Source organism: Tigriopus californicus, chromosome 11, assembly GCF_007210705.1.
Source record: "Tigriopus californicus strain San Diego chromosome 11, Tcal_SD_v2.1, whole genome shotgun sequence".
Lineage (NCBI taxonomy): Eukaryota > Metazoa > Arthropoda > Copepoda > Harpacticoida > Harpacticidae > Tigriopus > Tigriopus californicus.
The window spans coordinates 9312258-9330401 of record NC_081450.1 but is presented as its reverse complement, the minus strand read 5'-3'; the positions used below and the strand labels follow the sequence as shown (position 1 = coordinate 9330401).

At 45.2% G+C, this 18144-nt stretch overlaps 6 protein-coding genes across 8 annotated transcripts in view; 3 read left to right on the top strand and 3 right to left on the bottom strand.

Moving 5' to 3' along the window:
- The first annotated feature begins 905 nt into the window (after positions 1-905).
- On the top strand, positions 906-2803 carry LOC131890235 (CD63 antigen-like). The gene has a single exon (XM_059239541.1). It carries the CDS (start codon positions 1704-1706, stop codon positions 2592-2594), a length of 891 nt encoding a protein of 296 aa, XP_059095524.1. The 5' UTR covers positions 906-1703; the 3' UTR covers positions 2595-2803.
- On the bottom strand, positions 2804-5701 carry LOC131890234 (eukaryotic initiation factor 4A-III). The gene is made up of 4 exons (XM_059239540.1): positions 5348-5701; positions 3642-4111; positions 2985-3564; positions 2804-2919 (listed from the first exon to the last, which is right to left on the bottom strand). Exons 1-4 carry the CDS (start codon positions 5493-5495, stop codon positions 2903-2905), a joined length of 1215 nt encoding a protein of 404 aa, XP_059095523.1. The 5' UTR covers positions 5496-5701; the 3' UTR covers positions 2804-2902.
- Positions 5702-7233: 1532 nt separating this feature from the next.
- Positions 7234-10245, top strand: LOC131890017 (transmembrane protein 245-like). The gene has a single exon (XM_059239278.1). The coding sequence runs from the start codon at positions 7542-7544 to the stop codon at positions 10119-10121; it is 2580 nt and encodes an 859-aa protein (XP_059095261.1). The 5' UTR covers positions 7234-7541; the 3' UTR covers positions 10122-10245.
- LOC131890018 (uncharacterized protein DDB_G0290685-like) lies at positions 10116-13659 on the bottom strand. Of its 3 annotated transcripts, XM_059239281.1 has the most exons (5): positions 13545-13659; positions 12513-12572; positions 11354-12439; positions 10997-11191; positions 10116-10932 (listed from the first exon to the last, which is right to left on the bottom strand). In XM_059239281.1, exons 1-5 carry the CDS (start codon positions 13657-13659, stop codon positions 10265-10267), a joined length of 2124 nt encoding a protein of 707 aa, XP_059095264.1. In that variant the 3' UTR covers positions 10116-10264. The 3 variants fall into 3 exon arrangements, with proteins under 3 accessions (XP_059095264.1, XP_059095262.1, XP_059095263.1); XM_059239279.1 differs by having other exon boundaries at positions 10997-12439; XM_059239280.1 differs by lacking the exon at positions 13545-13659 and adding an exon at positions 13145-13285 and having other exon boundaries at positions 10997-12439.
- On the top strand, positions 13616-17365 carry LOC131890021 (uncharacterized). The gene is made up of 5 exons (XM_059239283.1): positions 13616-13752; positions 13841-13903; positions 14786-14896; positions 16397-16480; positions 17222-17365. The coding sequence occupies exons 1-5, from the start codon at positions 13675-13677 to the stop codon at positions 17273-17275; spliced, it is 390 nt and encodes a 129-aa protein (XP_059095266.1). The 5' UTR covers positions 13616-13674; the 3' UTR covers positions 17276-17365.
- Positions 17359-18144, bottom strand: part of LOC131890020 (transcriptional regulator ERG homolog) — a 6718-nt gene continuing 5932 nt past the window's right edge. Inside the window, 1 exon segment of the mRNA XM_059239282.1 lies at positions 17359-18101. Within this exon segment, the coding sequence (XP_059095265.1) occupies positions 17555-18101 (547 nt within the window). The 3' untranslated portion in view covers positions 17359-17554.

Here is an 18144-nt window from a genome sequence, read left to right as displayed (position 1 = left end):
TCGATGTACCAACCAGGACTCTAGGATTCAAGGATTACGGCATCAAAAAAACCTTTTAAAGCCAGGAGAGGACGTAGGGACTAAGAAATATATTTCCAACTTTGGCAGGATTGTTTTGAAGTGCTGTATTCTGTCCGTCTTCAACTCGTTCATGTAACTATTGCCCTCTGAATGATCGAGGTATCTACGTACTAAGCCAAAGAGAAGTTAGAAGTAAGAGGCTCGAAAAGGTCCTAATTCATGAGCACATCGAACATGTGGAAAGAGCCTCGAGAAGCTTGCCACTCGGATTCATTGAATTTTAATCAGAATTTATGAGTGTGCAATGAAACGGCCTACATGGCGAGTGTCTGCCGTGCTCGTACTATTTCGGAATGAATAATTGATATGTCTGTTTTGAGGTTCTTGATACGCTGAATTGAGGTTGGGAAGTGATTGTAATTCCTAGAAAAAGAAGGAAAAAAATCGGGGAATGCTTAGAGGGTGCCGCATGATGATTCATCATACATAATTGATCCAGACCAGGGCCTTTAAAGAAGAAAGTGGAGAAGAGCCATAAAAACAGCGTGTATGTGTTTGTTTGTTTGTGTGCTCCCTGAAAGTAGCCGCGAATCAATCGCGACAATTCAATATTGTTAGTGGTGGTAGTGGTAAATTTATCGATGGTTGTAGTATAACCTCTAAAACTACTATGACTGTCAGCAGGATCGGCAGCTTTTAGTACCGGTACAAAAACAAGGGGCATATGTATGTATGTAAACAGGCATGTTGTGTTAGTACGGATAATTGAGCGTCATCGAAGGGGCCGTTCGAGTTTCGAGCTTGCGCGATTAGATCAAAATATGCACGAAATGTGCTCGCAAACCAACAACATTCAACGAACCTTCCTTGGCGAAGAACAAGGCAAGGACGGCGTGGATGAATCCTCCTTGCACTCGGATTGTACTAAACTCGTGGGGTCGGATTGCTGGGCCGTAAATTCAGTATATGTGTGTGATAGACCTTGTTGCATTCAAGTCCGCCATGAGAGGTACGTACCTTACAAGGGAAAGAACCTGACACTGCCATGACTCAGTGGGTCTTTTCATACCGTCCATCCTGCTTTTTACCTGTTGAACTGACTCACCGACTCCCCTTGGCCGTAAGAAAGAAGGTATTAGGTACTGATCTAGGGATCGGCCACCAGCACTAGCACTACTCGATCGAACACCGAAGGTTTGGCAAGGCTCGGAGGCCCCATGCTCGAGGCATGCGTGCTGGCTGTTATGTTAGTGTATGCTTGTTCAACCAATCCACTGCACGGAGTTCGTTCATCCAGTGCGAGAAATATCTGGCCTGGCTGGAATGTTCTTCAATCAGGTCCTCTACCTCAGTCATCATCCCTCCATCCATTTCCTACCTGAATTCTCAACTCAACTGGCGACCAAAGGGATCGCGGCCACGACGAGTGACACAGGCGACGAGCAGTAAGGGGCAAGCGGGAAGCGACGACTGACGACCGTTGGTGTTTGGTGCTGGACGAAGAAGTTCAAGTTGGTTTGCTCCCACGAAGGGACTGAATTGCAACACCCGAAAGGACACACCTCAAACTCAAATCTTGGGATTGAGGACGAGCCCTAGTTTGACATTGCTTGAAAGTATTAGTAACGGAGTGACAAGCGTTGTGATTGTCCGTTTCGCGAACAGACCACCCCAAGCTCACAATGGCGTTGATGCGATCCGGATCGGCGCGCTCGACTCTGTCGATGATGCAGCGAAAGGCCACGAAATATCAGAAGTTCCTGAATCTCAGCAACGTGTTCCTCTTGATCACCTCTACCATTTTGATCTTTTCGGCCGTGATCCTAATCAAGTTCTATCATATTAACAAGCTCGACTTCTGGTCGTCCTACTTTTGGGTGGCGCCCATTCTCATGATCGTTTTGGGGGTCTACACTTTCCTGGTTTGCGTCTATGGATTCCTGATCTCGGGCTCGGAGAATCGAGCCTTGCTCGCCTTGTATGCCCTTCTGCTCTCGATCGCCTTCATTACCCAGCTCATCAGCATTTTCACGGCCATGGAAGTGCGGACCAAAGTGGCCCAATCCAACATAGGCTCAGTGGCCGTGAACGACGATCTCAGTAAATATGGCGAGGATTGGTCCGTCTCCTCCAAATGGGACGATCTCCAGGCGGATCTCCATTGTTGCGGCGGGAATAACTTCCTCACGGGCTACAACGACTACCGAAATACGCCCATCGGAAAGAATTTCTCTGTGCCTGATTCGTGTTGCCATAATCGCGTGGCAGGCTGTGGTCAAGGGATCTTCCGATTCCAAGAGGCCGACATTCGGAATCGCATCTTCTTGGATGGCTGTCTAACCATCCTGAAGGACAAATTGGAAACGGACGTCATCCCGATGATGATCGTCTACGCCTGCATTGGCGTTCTCTTGGCCATTGTGGAGCTCATCACGGTGGTATTGGCGTGCGCCTATGTAGCCCAGATTACACGGAAAATCCAACGGGAAGAGAAAATGTGGCGCCATGGGTCGGCGGATCGCAATGGCGACGACGATGTCGTGGACACCTTGAACCATGAGACCATGTGTTAAAAAGTGCGCTTGGATTGAAGATCAAGAAGTAAACAAAATCTCTTGCCTAATACTGTAAAAAGATCTATAAATATTCAGTTATATACAAATGCACGATCGGTAAGTTTGTGAGAGTACAACACATATTTTGAGAATATCCGTTGCCAAAACAGAATAACAATAATAATAACAACAATAAACGCCACTAATGTTCACGTCTTCCACTTGAATCCGCACTGACATCTTTATTCATTGTAGTAAACACACAAACAGGCACGGGAAATTATTTAATGAATTTTCGAATACTCGCGAGACAATTCGAAGCTAAATCATATCAGATCGGCCACTGAAAAAAAAAGATTATTATAAACTCGGGAACGTATTGTAATGGGAATATTTTCGTAAGGTTACCATTCATGGGCATCTCGTCGATTTGCGTAGAGTAGTACTGTTCGATATCTCGTAGAATCCGGATGTCGTCGTTCTTGACGAAGTTGATGGCCACACCCTTGCGACCGAATCGACCCGAGCGGCCAATCCGGTGAATGTACAACTCACGATTGTTGGGCAGATCGTAATTAATGACCAACGACACTTGCTGCACATCGATGCCACGAGCCCAAACATCGGTGGTGATGAGAACACGAGATTGGCCGCCGCGGAACTCCTTCATGATCGCATCTCGCTCTTTTTGCGGCATATCCCCGTGCATGGCACTCACCGTGAAATTGGCTTCACGCATCTTCTCTGTCAGCCAATCGACTTTGCGTTTCGTGTTGCAAAAGATCACGGCTTGAGTGATCGTAAGAGTATCGTACAAGTCGCAGAGGGTGTCGAATTTCCATTCCTCGCGCTCGACGGCTACGAAGAATTGCTTGATACCTTCCAGTGTCAACTCGTCACGCTTGACCAAAATGCGAATGGGATCCGTCATAAATTTGGAGGTCATTTCCAAGATCTCGTGGGGTAAGGTGGCCGAGATGAGACACACCTAAGGAGTTCGTCAATGGACGATTAAGATGCTGCCACACAAATACGGAATATTTCATGAGGGAACTTTCACTTTACCTGAGTTGAGGGTGGGAGGTAGCGATAAACATCGTAAATTTGTTCTTTGAATCCCTTATTCAGCATCTCGTCGGCTTCATCTAGAACAAGCATCTTGATACCACGGGTGCGCAAGGTGCGACGGCGGATCATGTCAAAGACTCGACCCGGTGTGCCTGAGACCACGTGTTGGCCGTAGTCCAACTTGCGGATGTCCTCACCCAGGTTTGTGCCACCGATACAAGCATGACACTGGACATTCATATAATCGCCTAAGGCAAGGATGACCTTTTGGATCTGGACGGCCAACTCGCGGGTGGGCGAGAGCACCAACACTTGGGTCTCTCGCACGGTCGTGTCAATCGATTGCAGGATCGAGATGGAGAACGTGGCGGTTTTGCCCGTTCCGGATTGGGCCTGAGCGATCACGTCACGTCCCTTCAAAATGGGCTTGATGGCTCGCTGTTGAATAGCTGAGGGCTTCTCGAAACCTAATGGAAAAGCGCATCAGATTGAATCGGAATAATTCTACTTTTTGTGCTTAGAATAATAATACATTTGAATGATTTTTCTTGTCCAGAATGTTGAGCACGCTTTTTGATGCCAGGATTTCATTTAGTCACTTCATTGCAAGTCATTACAAACAAGCCTAACGATGCCTCAGTCAGAAATCTGTTTAGTTAGAATCACGCCCAAAACCTACTGGTCCATGAACATGAATGAACGTATGTCGGATCGGTTTCGAATTCGGTTGTCGAAAATTCAGTTCAGATCGGATGGGGAGGTCTTATTGGACCTGATCTGATGGGAATTATTAAAGGAAATATGTATCACATGGCTTTAGATGAATAGCCAATAGTACCTAAAGTCACGTTCATCCTAAAAGATATCTTTTCATCGTGAAATATGCAAATCTGGTGACGAAGATTGTCTCTTTTTCTCTGATGGGGTTATATCGCGCCAAAAACCTTGACCGTCCAAACCCATTCAATCTAAGGATTTAGGCTGGGCTAGAGAGGCTCTTTCCAAAAATAGGAATCTCAAAGAATGGTATCGTAAATCGTACGTACCGGGTCAGGCATGGCTTTATTCAAGTTTTCGGTATTATTTGAAGGTACACCCAATCTAAGTCGCCCTGATGTCCCAGAATGCCTTATTAGATCACTTGGTAAAGCTTTACTTGAACGGACCTGGACGAAGCCATTAGGGTGATTGAGGACATCTTCAAGCATGGTTGTGGAGCAAACGTTAATAAGTTCCAAGTGGATGGGCCTACGGGTTATCACTAATGTTGGAAGCACTGATTAAGTAGCCAAGTCCAGCTAATTTAATTGGCCAACGTACAAATTAGTGCAGAGGACTGAACTAGTTTCAAGCTTAACTTGCCTGATTTTAATCCCGCTCAATCATTTGCTTCTCACAATTAAGGTTATTCTAAGCCCTTTAAAACCCAAAACTTTGGTCAGATAATGTTGAAAAACTTTAGTTTTTAACACCCATATAGTGTAGACCTCGTCCTGATTTGTTTGAGTTTTCTCCACGGCCATGCTGGAAGACGTCCTTGATCGCTCGAACCGTTGTTTCCCAGGTCCGTTCAAGTAAAGCTTTACCGATCACTTTTCAACATTCTTGTCTGTGAGTCACTCTAAAAATTACATTTGAGAAATCCCGGTCACACCCCCACCAGTTCAAGGGGCCGGTCAAACAAGTTCGATCATGATTCATACCATAGGCATAGACTCCACGAAGCAGATCCTCGCGCAAGGCCATGGAATCAAAGGTGGGGATCACGTCCACATCCTCGCTCGTCTCGAATTCCACGTTGGCCAAATCATCCTCGAAGGCGCGAGCCGCGGAAGGGCCGGTGCTCGCCATGATCGAGAAGCAATCGGAAAAATCAAGGACGGGGCGATATCGGGTTCCTCAATCGGCTTTGGGGTCCAGATGTGAATACCGTGGAGCTCACTCACACCGACACACTCGCATACACTTACTTACACAAAGAGGGAAGAAACCGAAGAGACGCTTGGGATGCTTCGATTTTTCACAATAAACACACACGTTCACTTCACTTCATGTCAACGTTGGGGAAAGCGTCAGGGCGACCATGGGCCGCACGATGAGACGGCTGAGGTGACAAAGATAGGGCTCAATACACCAAACTGAGGTGAGAAAAAGAAATAGAAAGTACTTGAAATTTCAGTATCAAAGTCATCTTGGCGTTGATCTTGAGTTTAGTGGGAATTTATGCTTTAATCAGCCCAGCGGGTCATTTTTTACAGTGCTTGTCGGCTCTCAATGGTCACTCTGACGGTTATCGGCTGTTGGATGTCTCTGGCCGGAACAGCCAGCTACAGCTACAGCTACACTTTGGCTCGTCTACTCGTCTAGCCGGCTCAGGCTACTTTGCGCAGGGTTGAGGCCAACCGCACACCAGGGTGTCTAAAGAACGTATGTCAAAGGCCGGTTGATTGTGTTTGTCCACTTTCTTGTGGTCTTGTTTGAATGACATATCATAAAAGTAGAAAAACTGTGATATATGAGTTTGCCTCGGCGCATCCAGACAGGTTTGTTGACAGAAAGGAAATGAACAAGAAATGTCAAAAGATCCGGTAATAATGTTCTTAATTACAATCACATCATAAAACATGCACATAATTATCATTGAAATTCCATTCCAAATTGGGACTTTTGGGCCAAGTCGACATGAAGTACTTACACAGTGCCGTGGTTGTTTTTTTCTACTCCTGGATATCTTGTGCTAATAACTTTGAGAGAATTATCATGAGGGGCAGTCTCAACTTTTCACTCTTCAATGCCAGAATAATTGCGTGCTTTGGAAAGTCATTTGTGATTATCAAATCATAGATTACATGGCCAAAATTGCAATCAATTTCGACTAGAATCAAAAGCAATTGTGAATGGAATTAGCAAAAAAACGGTGATTGCCATTGCAAAAACATGTCAATCAAACAACGAGAATGTAAATATTTGAGATATCCTCATTAACAATTACTTTACCAAACCCTTGGCTTATGTCACATTAGCCCTTTCCCTCCATTTTAGGATACATGCGTCTCTGGCCTTAAGTGTCACCGGCAAAACGAGAGACATAAAGCAGTTGGGCTAGGTTGGGCCAATAAGGCCCCGGGACTAGTTTGGACTGTTAGTACATCAGTTCTGCTTTAAGCAGTACCAACCCCTGAACTACAAACACTTCAACTTTGAAAAAACACCTGTAAGCACATTTCACGCAAAACAAATCAATGAGCCATCGGCCAAATGTTTGCGGTTCATGTATTTAATAACAGTCATTAAGTCAACGCAAGTGATCAAGTTTTGAGCCAATCAATTCGGTGAAATTCATAGAACTAGAAACCCAGAAATTTGGGTGGCAGGTCACTGATTTTTTGGCACGACATGTGTGTCTCTGGATGTCCATTTTTTCAAAATCAAATATTCACAATTTAGGCCGTGGTAATGCTAAAAAGCAGCGATACATAATAGCCCAAACTAATCCAGTAGTCTGCCTTGGTCAATAACCACTATTTTGAGCATTCCGAATCACTCTGTAATTTCCAAGATGTGTATTTTTTTTGGCTCACCTTATCTACGCACCTACACTATAGATGCTCTAACCTACACTAGAAATTGGCTTCAATAAGATATGAGCTAGCTAGTGGCTGGCTAGTGCTACTTAGTCCGGTTTGCCGGTCGTCCTAGTCCAAAACCTAGTCCAGTGTAAAGGTAGTCTCCTCGAGCTTGAATCAGGTGGAACAACTGGAAAACGAAGCTACGCACGGACGGAGCGACCAAGTAGACATTAGACAACCCCACCTCTTTCCAATTGCGTGCGAATTGTCCCCGTCTTCGGGTGCAATCTCCTCCTCCCACCCTCCATGATCGTGTGACTCGTTAACCATGAGTTCCATGGAAGGTGGCGGGGGCGTGGCGGCTTCGCCTCTGGATAATTTCCTACACTACGTCCCAAAGTCGCATGAGGCGGCCTTGCGTCAGGCCATCTACAATGGTCTGGTCTTCATTTTTCTGGCCATCGTGCTCATGGCCTCCTACTATGGGCTGGTGGTCATGAAGCCCTTCTTGTACGCCATTTTCTGGGCGGTCCTAGCCGGATTTGTCCTCCATCCCTACAAGGCGTGGCTGACCCGACGGGTTCTGCTCACTTTGGATCAAGCTCAACCCTCGGGTCTGCCGTTGTCGTTTCGATGCGGGCTGGGTGGGGCTCGGCGACTCTTGGCTGCCTGTGATGCCACGGGATCCTTTATATTGTCCAAGCTCCCCGTGATTGTGGCCTTGGGCTTGGCTTGGCCTTTGTTCTTGTACCTGACCAGTCTCCCATTGTCAGCTTGGGGTGATTCGTTTTCCACTCTTGGGGATTGGTTGGCTTGGATATTTGGTTTGGCCGAGCGCATCCCCATTGTCTATACCCTCATTCTGGCCTTAGCCTATTTGGCCGGCACTCACGCTTTGGCCGTTAATGTGTCACCGGTGTTCGGCTTGGTGTTCTGGTCGATGATTGTCAGTCAGTTAGTTAACGCCCTGGGCGTTTTCCTGTCGTCTTTGATGGCGCTAGTCCTCTTGTTGAGGTTCTTCTTCCCACCCCAAGGTGAGGATGTGTCGGACAGCGAGCACGCCTCCGCCTCTAGTCTGTCCACGCGAGTGGGGCGGTTCCGTTCCGCGGTGCGAAGCTTCATTCAAACCAAGCGGGAAGAGCCCGGGGATAAAGAATCTCCGCCGGAAGAAGACCCACCTCCCGCCACGCCCTTACCTAGCGTGGTTGAACCTACTGCTGCGGCCCCTGCCCCTGGCAGCCAGGTGAAGGTTTTACCGCATCAAAAGGTCGACTGCCTCAAAGTGGAGACGCCCATCTCGTCTCACCGTCCTACTCAAAAGAAGACCCGAGTGCGGGTGGGTACCGCGAGTAAAGCCAGTGAGAATCTGTTTGAAGCTGAGAGCACGATTTATATCAAGAGTGTGTTCTGGTGTTGTGTCTATATTCAATTTTATTTGCGGCCCGGACTCCTTCTCCTGTTGCCGTTACCACTCCTGATTTATATTGTGAAAGAGCTGCTTATCTACTTCGAATTGATGTCTCAATTGGAAGATCTTGTAAAGCATGTCACGGGAAAGCTTCGGGAATGGATCAAATCCAGGGAACAGCATCTCATTCCTCTGCCCATTCGAACACTGTACCGATTATTTCTCCAAGTGGAAGACACGCTTGTGGACGCTCTCCCCAACTACATCGACCAACTCATCTCTGCTGGCCTCATTGTGTTCCTATTAGTGTCCACCGTGGGCATCATTGTGCTCTTCAGTTTTGAAATCTACTCCGAAGGGGTGCACATCTTTCACATGAGTAGTCAATTCCTGGGAACGTTGGGCAACTCCTCGTTGGTCCAGCATATTAATGGGACCATACTAGGGAACAGTCCCCTCAATTTGGAAGACCTCTTTGAAAGTGGATACTTGAGCGGACGAAAATATTTGTCCTCGACGATTCGTGATCTTATACAAACGGGCAATGAAACGGAAGCTGAGGAGCTCGAGCTGCAAGTCTTAGAGCTCTGGGACCGAATGTACCAATACTGGCAGTCCAAAGGTAGCGAAGAAATGGGTCCCCAAGTGTCCAACGAAGCCATCAAATCCTCATTCGAAGATCTTTATTATGGCATCATGCAACAAAAATGGATGAGTCTGGCCACGATCACTCAATTTTCACGCGAAAATATGGGGATCATCACCACAGTCGTGGAGCAGACCTGGTTGATTGTTCAGAGCAATCTGGGTTTAACTTTGAGTGGTCTAGGAGCCGTGGCTCGGGTTCTTCTATCCAGCGGGTCTAACCTGGTCAATATCCTGATGAATTTCATCGTCTTTCTCTCTGCTCTCTTCTACCTTCTCGTGTACAGTGGTAAGGTTTACATGCCTCTGGAAGTACTCTCGAACGTGGGTCACACCTTGGGAAAAGGCTTTGGAGACTCTCTCAACAACACCGTCAATGGAGTCTTCAAGGTCACAATCAAAATGGCCTGCTTCTACGGTCTGTGGACGTATTTGACCCACACGGTATTCCACGCTAGTATTGTCGCCATTCCTGTGATAGTGGCCACTTTCTTGGCGGCAGTGCCTCTAGCTGGTCAATATCTGGTTTCCTTCCCAGCTGCCTTGGAATTGGTCCTAAATGAGCGATACCTCTCGGCCATGGGCTTGATTCTGTGTCATATCTTACCCATGTGGGTCGTGGATGCGGCTATCTACTCCGAGATTCGGCGTGTAATCCATCCTTGGCTCACGGGGCTTTCAATTGTCGGAGGCGTCTACTATTTTGGCTTTGATGGAGCTATCTACGGGCCTTTGATCTTGTGCGCTGTCATTGTCACGATTTCGATGTACACAAACATCCTGCAAGAGCTGCCACGTGCTGAACGAAGAAGCTCAATGGGCTTTCCTATTCGGCGATCTGAGTCAATCTTTTAAGATACTACACATTATATATATTTCATTTGTCAACTCATAGAGTATACGGTTGGTATGGCACAATGTGTGTTACACAAAATCAATCGATTAACCAAAGGGACATAATAAATGTTATTATGAGCAACCGGGTCCTTTTTGACTGACTAGATTTTGACGGGAGCTACCTCGTTGGCGCGAGTTGGCCTGACTTTCATTTGGGTGTTTTTGAGCGAGTAGTGGTAGCCTTTCCAGTGGTACCAATTAACGCCGTTGCCGAAGCTTTCGTGTTTTCCCTCCAGGTACAAACCATTCAAATTTGAATTATGACACGCACTGTACCACCAAGCGCCGGAGAACCGCTTTGCACAATTCTGTTTCCAAGCATCATTGTCCATATCGATGGTGCTGAACTTGGTTCCACGAGCAGGAAGACTGTTCCCAATCTTGGAATTATAATTCTTGTATGAGATTTTGAAACCATTTTCTTCATTTCCGACGGTGAAATTATTGACCAAGAGACTGGTGCTGTTGTTCTCAAAGTCTTCCAACTCGATCAAGAGCTCGACCTCGTCGTTCTTGGTCAGTTGGTGCATGTTGGTAAGGCCCAACCAAAAATCTTCCATTGGGTCACCAAATCCCTTACGATAATCATCCCAACTTCGGAGGAAGAAGTTCTTGCCTCGGCCGTAGTCACCGCGTCTTTGGAGGATCGTCCAACCGCCTCCTTCCGTTTCCATATCGCAATAGACGGTGACCGCTTGACCATTGAGGTTGATTACGTACTCGCCAGATTCACGAGCTCCGTTCTGCAAGTGCTGGTGGCACGAACGCACTGCAAGAATCATGTTATGTGATTGTGAGATTAGGTTTAGGGGCACTTAAACAGCTACACTTACCTCCTCCATCTGGAGTGAACTCCTCGTTTTCTGGGCTTTCATCATCTCCACTATTTTCGTTCAAGTTACCATTGTTAGAATTGTCCACATTAGGAGGGCTCTCGCTTTGAGTCTCATTGGAATTATCGTCATTAGGGTCAGGACCATCTTGATTTCCGTTGGCGGAGTTATCGTCCGAGCCATTGCCTCCCGAGTCTGCATTAAGATTGTCAGCATCAAGATTATCGCCGTTGATATTTTCATCGGGCAATTCAAAGTCGTCTTCATCGCCGATTCCATTCAAAGGATCATCTCCGTTAAGATTGTCTGCATCCGGGTTGTCATTAGAATCGCTTTGATTGTCAATTGGAAACGTACCAGTATTATCGTTATCCTCAGAATTTCCGCCATCCAGGTTTTCTCCATCGGGATTGTTATTAGCATCATCGTTAGGATTTTCATTGTTACCACTTGAATTATTTGTGGAGTTATCCCCAGTTGAGTTGCTATCGTTGTTTGGAGTTTCTCCATTGGAATTACTATTTCCGGGATTTTCTCCGTTTGAAGCGGGATTTTCGGAATCAGAGTTGTCAGGGTCAGAATTTTCAGGATTAATTCCGTCGGAATCTGGATTGCTTGAGTCAGGACCATTGGATCCAGGATTGTTCCCGTTAGGTTCATTGGATCCAGGATTGTTCCCGTCAGGATCATTGGATCCAGTATTGTTCCCGTCAGGAGCATTGGATCCAGTATTGTTCCCGTCAGGAGCATTGGATCCAGGATTGCTCGAGTCAGGAGCATTGGATCCAGTATTGTTCCCATCCGGATTATTGGATCCAGTATTGCTCCCGTCCGGATCATTGGATCCAGTATTGTTTGCGTCCGGATCATTGGATCCAGTATTGTTTGCGTCAGGATCATTGGATCCAGTATTGTTTGCGTTAGGATCGTTGGATCCAGTGTTGTTCGAGTCAGGATTATTGGAATCGGGGTTGTTGTCATTGGGGTTATTGAAATCTGGATTGGCGGAATCTGGGACATTTGAGCCAAGATCATCGGAATCAGGATTATTAGAGCCCGGGTTGTTGCCGTCGTCGGAATCATTGTCGGCAGGATTTGCTTGATCTGGATTCACTCCACTGGAATTGCCGTCCATTGGGGCTCCTCCCGTTGGATCTCCTCCTGTTAGACTTCCCCCAGCGTTGAAATTATCTCCATTGGGATTATTACTGCTAGGATCTTGTCCGGTAGGGTTGTTGTTTCCATCTGAGGGTAAGATTTGCGAAGATGGGAGCTCGTCTGGCGAAACCTCGATTGGAATCACTGCTCCATCCACAATCAAGTTTGTTTCCTGATTTGGACTTTTGCTCAAGCAATCCAGGTAGTATTCATAACAATCGAACTTATTATCGGGCCATGTGCCCACATAGTCAGTACATATGAAGAAAACGTACAAGCACCTATCTGAAATGAACAAAAACCAAATGATGGCAGAACGTTCAGGAAATGCTCAATCCAACTTGTCTTGCTTCCTTACAGAGAATTGGACTTCCTTCTCCATGAATGTCAAGGGGCCATTGTTCCTTTTTCTGACCAGCTGTAAGAGATCAACGAGGAAAGACAATGAATTAGTCAGACATTTCATAAAAACATCTAAAGTCCATCATGCATGGCAATCTAGAAAGATCGAATGGTTCGACAAGGTTTTCCAGCAATTTTAGCCTTGATCTCACGGTTAAAAAACCTCGCCTTCGCCTCTATGATTTTCGACGGCGGCTGACGCGCGTGGTTAACCGACAAGCAAAATGCGCAAAATGTCCTTTTCGAATCATTGGAGGTCAAAGCAAGGTATTATACAATGTGCATATGCATAGCTTGTCCGATGTCATCCTGATGGAGCGGATCCACGTAAACGACGATCTATTGCCGTGATTCTCATCATCCTGAGCATATTAATGGTTATCCAGTGTGAACGTTGTCGTCCGTGGTTTCCGTGGTTGTCCATCAGCCATGGATTTCCCACATGCCGGTTGGTTGGAATTGGTAGACAGTAGTTGGCTGGCAATTACTGGAGTACTGCATTCTCGCAACAGCACCGCCCCTCTCACAAATCGTCTAGTTCGTTTTTTCCCCTTCGATTCCCCAGCTTTATTGTTATCAAGGACTTACCAACATAAGTCACTAGTAGTAGAAAGTAGAAAATAGAGGCACTTGTACGGTGCTTCATGGCGTGAACGACTGATGATGGTTTGGAAGCCCAGTTGGATTTTCTCCAGGTAGCTTAGATTCATATCGATATTCTTGTCATTCGCTCTAACCGGTACCTTGGGGACGAGTGCGATGGATTGTTCGTTCCATAGCCTCTGCTCTACACGTATCCACTCATGTACTCGTACCACACACGTACAGCACGTACGGACCTAGGGTATCACATGGGAGTGCGTACATGTGGAAGTCAGTCAAGAAAAGTGAAGGCTATTCGACGACGAGAACTCGGCCAAGCAGGCCTGATGTGTGCGTTCGGTCGCATTCGAAATTCCACCCTCCCAATCCTCGTCGTGGTGTTCACCTTGTCGTTGGTTGGTTCCTCGTCTGGTTCGGTTTCGTTTGCCCAGGTCTGCGAGTGAAGAGTGACTTAAGTGCATAACACAAGTAAAACGCCACCACCTTATTCGTTTCTTCATCAGTCAGCACATCTCATGATGGTCAAATACCACCATTGCCTTCTAGTTGGCCTCATCTTCAGTTTGACCCTGGGTTCTACATTGAGTGAAGAGGTGATCATCTCAAACAGCAGCTCAAGATTGGTCCCAATTCTGGGTCAACCCGTCGCTTACCTTGTGTGTGATTTCCATTTTCTTTCAGACCTCGCCCTCAACGGATGTGGCAAAAACCAAATCCACCGCTGTCAAAGCCGAAAAAAGTGAGGTAAGTCGTTGAGAGAGAGAAACAACTCACCATATACGAGTATATAGTACTCTCATAGTATCCTAAAACCGAGTTGTCAACGCAAGAGGAGTGTTGCTCATGTTTAGCAGATCAAACTTAAGTTGGATTAGGAAACAGAACTCGGACGGTGGAAAAGAAATGAGAAGAGAAACCCGCTTTGCTCAATTGATTAGCGCAGCAGTTGTTGAATGGTCTTGTTAGCTTACTGTACATTCATTCGTTGATAGCGTGTAAAGTATAGGCTAGCCAATTCTTCAGCTCAGATTCCGAAACAGATGTACCCTGGTGGTTCTGCCTGGACCTGATGACAAGTGGTTGCATTCCAGTTTTGGAAATCCCTGCCCAAGACTTGTTTAAGTGGGTCAATTTCAATGGCAATGATCAGATCACAAGCATTAGCGAGAGGAGAAGAAAACGGATGAGAGCAATAATGTACGTCTAGGTACCACACTACTACGACTACTACGACGACGACGATGACCACTTCAGCTCCGAGGAGTTAGAGTCAGTTGTGGTGATGCTAACGAGCGACCAATTGACCTAGTTGGCTCTTTGACCTTTTCACATGCGTGGGATGTGACAGAAAGTCGCACTCAAGCTTGATGATTGTGCATTGTACCTTTACTGGACCTTCTCTCGAGATGCAAGCAAGCAAGCGAGCAAGACAGACAGACAGACAGACAGGCAGGCAGATGGAAAGATAGAAGATAGAAAGATAGAGATACCCACCTAAATGTGCACACACTCATATCTGAGTTTGGCCCGCAAGGTCGCCGTCTTATCTTGCATTGTTTGACATCCACGTTTCGCGTCTTCTACGTACTTTCTTCTCTCTATTCCAACCCTAATTGGCTCTTGCAGGACTTTGACTTCTCGTGGCAAAAGTTGTTGACCCTTGGTTTCAAGATCGCTCTGGCCTACTTCACATCACCCGCGGGGGGATTGGACAAGTCCGACAATTTTCCATCTCAGGTGAGCGAGTGGTTTTCATTGACGCAAAAATATCAGCATGATCACCTTCCAATTGATCTGAACAACCACCCTGGATGGGACTTAGTTCCCGGACCCAGTGGCAAACTTTGTTGTCGACGTAGCGCATGGCGTCAGGGTTGAATGACTCATGACAATGGATGGTTTCCTTAACCTTGGATAGAGGATGGTCGTGACTTCCTTTGAAAATGAACGATCATGCGGTTCATAAATGAAAACGCCCATTAAGAAAAGACAAGACGTGATTATTGAATGGGAAAGTCTGGCTTTGTCAGAATTTAGATATTATTCGGGTGAAGAGGGAATTTGGGTGGGATGGAATCCTCGACAAGGAGCATATGGAAAAGGGAAATCTACTCGTGATCTGCAGGCTCAAATGAAAATTCCCGAGTTGCATGAGTGATCGCGAAATCAATTGATTTAATTTTTCAACAATCAAGAACCGTTCCCTTTAATGCTTCGATTGGAAATAGCATATTTGTAAAAGGGCTTAGCTGAAGGTGTTGGTTAATTTTGTTTCTAATTAATTTCTATTCCCAATAATATAATCCTTAATCATTGACATTTTTTTAGTTTTGGTATCATCAAACAATTTGCGTCCCCCATACTAGCTAGTCGTCGTGCTTTTGTATTCTTGCATTAAGATTATGCCAGTGTTTGATATATCATTTGCCCTGCTAGACACCGGAAGCATATATTTCAATCCTTAATTTGCTCTCGTAATCGATCAGCATTATGTATAGAACTGAGAAAGATGTGATAGACCGAGCGAGAGCTGTCTCAAGATTCCATGATCCATATCAGTTTCGCACACCAAGGACATGAAATCAAGCGCGGTGAACAACTGACATTCCATCCTGTTGAATTATTTGCATCAAACTTTGTGGAATTGCTAACTTCTTTTTCAATGGGATCATACTGCAATAACAACTCTGACGAAATTGGTTCGTTTACCGTGACCTCTTGCTCCGCAAATCCCAATCATTGCCTCATAAGCAATTTCACTAATTCATGATTTCCCTCCCTAATCCATTTATGACCACCATCTACACAAAAATGAGGGGCGCACAAGAACTCTTAGTCACCAAGACGGATTCAGGAGTTAGATTTAACCTCGCATATTGCAACAGCATTATGCACCAAAAATTTAACTTTATTAATCGCTTGTATGTCGTTTGGGTTTAGTGCTTTTTTCTCACAGCTACATGGAATGTGACCTTTTAGAGTAGGCAGACCGGACTAGCACTCCATGAAAAAAGTTTTAATGGGAATGCTAATAGAAAAATCGCCCAACTCTAACGTAAAAAATAATTTCGTGAATGAATAAATTATTTCTGACTAAAAGTCGCAGTAAATTTATCATTGATAATTGGTTGGTGTAATCAGTTTCCATTTTATGACTCTCTGCGTGAGATAGACCTCTATGAAATGTAACCACTCAACCAAGTCAGTATTTCTGAAATACGCTTTCCTTCCTTTCAGGCAATCATGGGAACTGTCATCAGTGCAGTGACAGACATCAAGGATCCACAAGAAATCGCAGTCATGGCCAAACAAGCTTCTGAGGTGATTATATTTTGAAGGTTTTTTTTCCCATCATTTTACTAAATAGACTGCAAGCAGCAAGTGATGAACTAGAATGATGAACAACATTTTTGTCACGATTTTTAGCACTGTTAAAAACGAGGTTTTATTAGTTATGCATTTCTATTATGGCATATAAAGGAAAAGTAAAGTGTTCTTAGGTCATTTGAAAAATATTAGAATTGCCCTAATCAACTGCATAATCTTGAACTGTATTTGGCTCTGCCATTTTTACCATGTTCATTTTAAACTTGCCTCAAATCATTATTCATTTCGATCCAACTTTTTTTTGTTTCAATTTCAAGGCACCAGATAAAAAAAGAGTCATTTACCTATACGTCCATTAGAATTTCTAAGGGATTTTCACAGCTAAAACATTTATGAAAAAATGCGGCAACTTCGAATTCTCTATGCTGTTACTTACTGACAAAAAAGTTGCAGCTTCATTCTGAATTAGAAATACTGAAAGGAGCTTCTACTAGTTCAAATTTCTATTAACTTAACAAATATTTAGCATTGGTTTCTGATAATCAAAATTAGATTCGACAGTATAGTATCTTCATCTGAGCCAAGTAATGGGGCATTTAGTTGTGAAATATCTGAGTTATCGTGTAGAAAGAGAAAAAAGCATTGGCTTGTTGGTCAATATTGGTCGAGTTAACCCTCCCTGTCCTATCACAAACCAGCTTTTAATGTAATGTTTTTTACGATTTACTGTTTCAGGTCTTTGGATTGTTGGAAAGCTTTCTCCGTGCTCTCCAAACCTCTTTTAGCTAGGGCATATTCTTCATGTTGAAGATTAGCAAAAAAACCAATTTTCGTTATGTTTGGTGGAGTCTGCAATAAATCCATCTCCTTGTCAACATATCCCTTGGTGTTGTTGTTTTTCACCTTTGTTTATTATTATCATTAATCTTTTTTTTGGTATGGAAGTTGAATTTGAACAGGAATGAAATTGTTGGGCTGGTGGTGTGGACACCAAGAATTATATAATAATAGCCATGGTGCCTCCTCGTTCGACACGCATGTGTTGTTGATTGACTCATCTTCAGTAACTCAATGTGAGAGATAAGGATAGCGATTGAGGGAGGCATTTCGATGTGCAGCCACTGCTGACGCACTGCTCCCAATTTGTGTGGGGATACATGGCGACAGATCCTTGCCCAAATGGGAATGAAAGTCTTTGAAATCCGAGAACTTGGTGCATGGCAACGACGAATGGATGCTAGATGTAGGAGGCTGAACAAACGGGCCCTGGGCTTGACTTTCCTTGTTGGCGGCCAGATCCATATTGGAGGCATAAATATTCTGAATGTTCCCCGCGGACATGACACTGTTCGTGTTCCAGTAGGCCGTTCCCGGCGTGAAGATGGATTGCTGGTGGAATGACGAAGAGAAGTGATTGGGCTGCGAGAATAGCCCATTCAGTTTGGAAGCCTGGGGGTATGGAGAGGCCAAGAGACCACTGAGGTCGGCCTGGTATTTGTAGTTGGGTGCGTCCGTGCTCTGCGAACTGCACGCCTGCATGAGAGCGTGGAAGTCGAACTTGTAAGCATACCGTTTTCCGTGCACTTTGGTCATGATGTTCTTGTCGTATTAGTACCTGGAATAGGGAAGAACGTAAGATTATTGGGACCCACGACCAT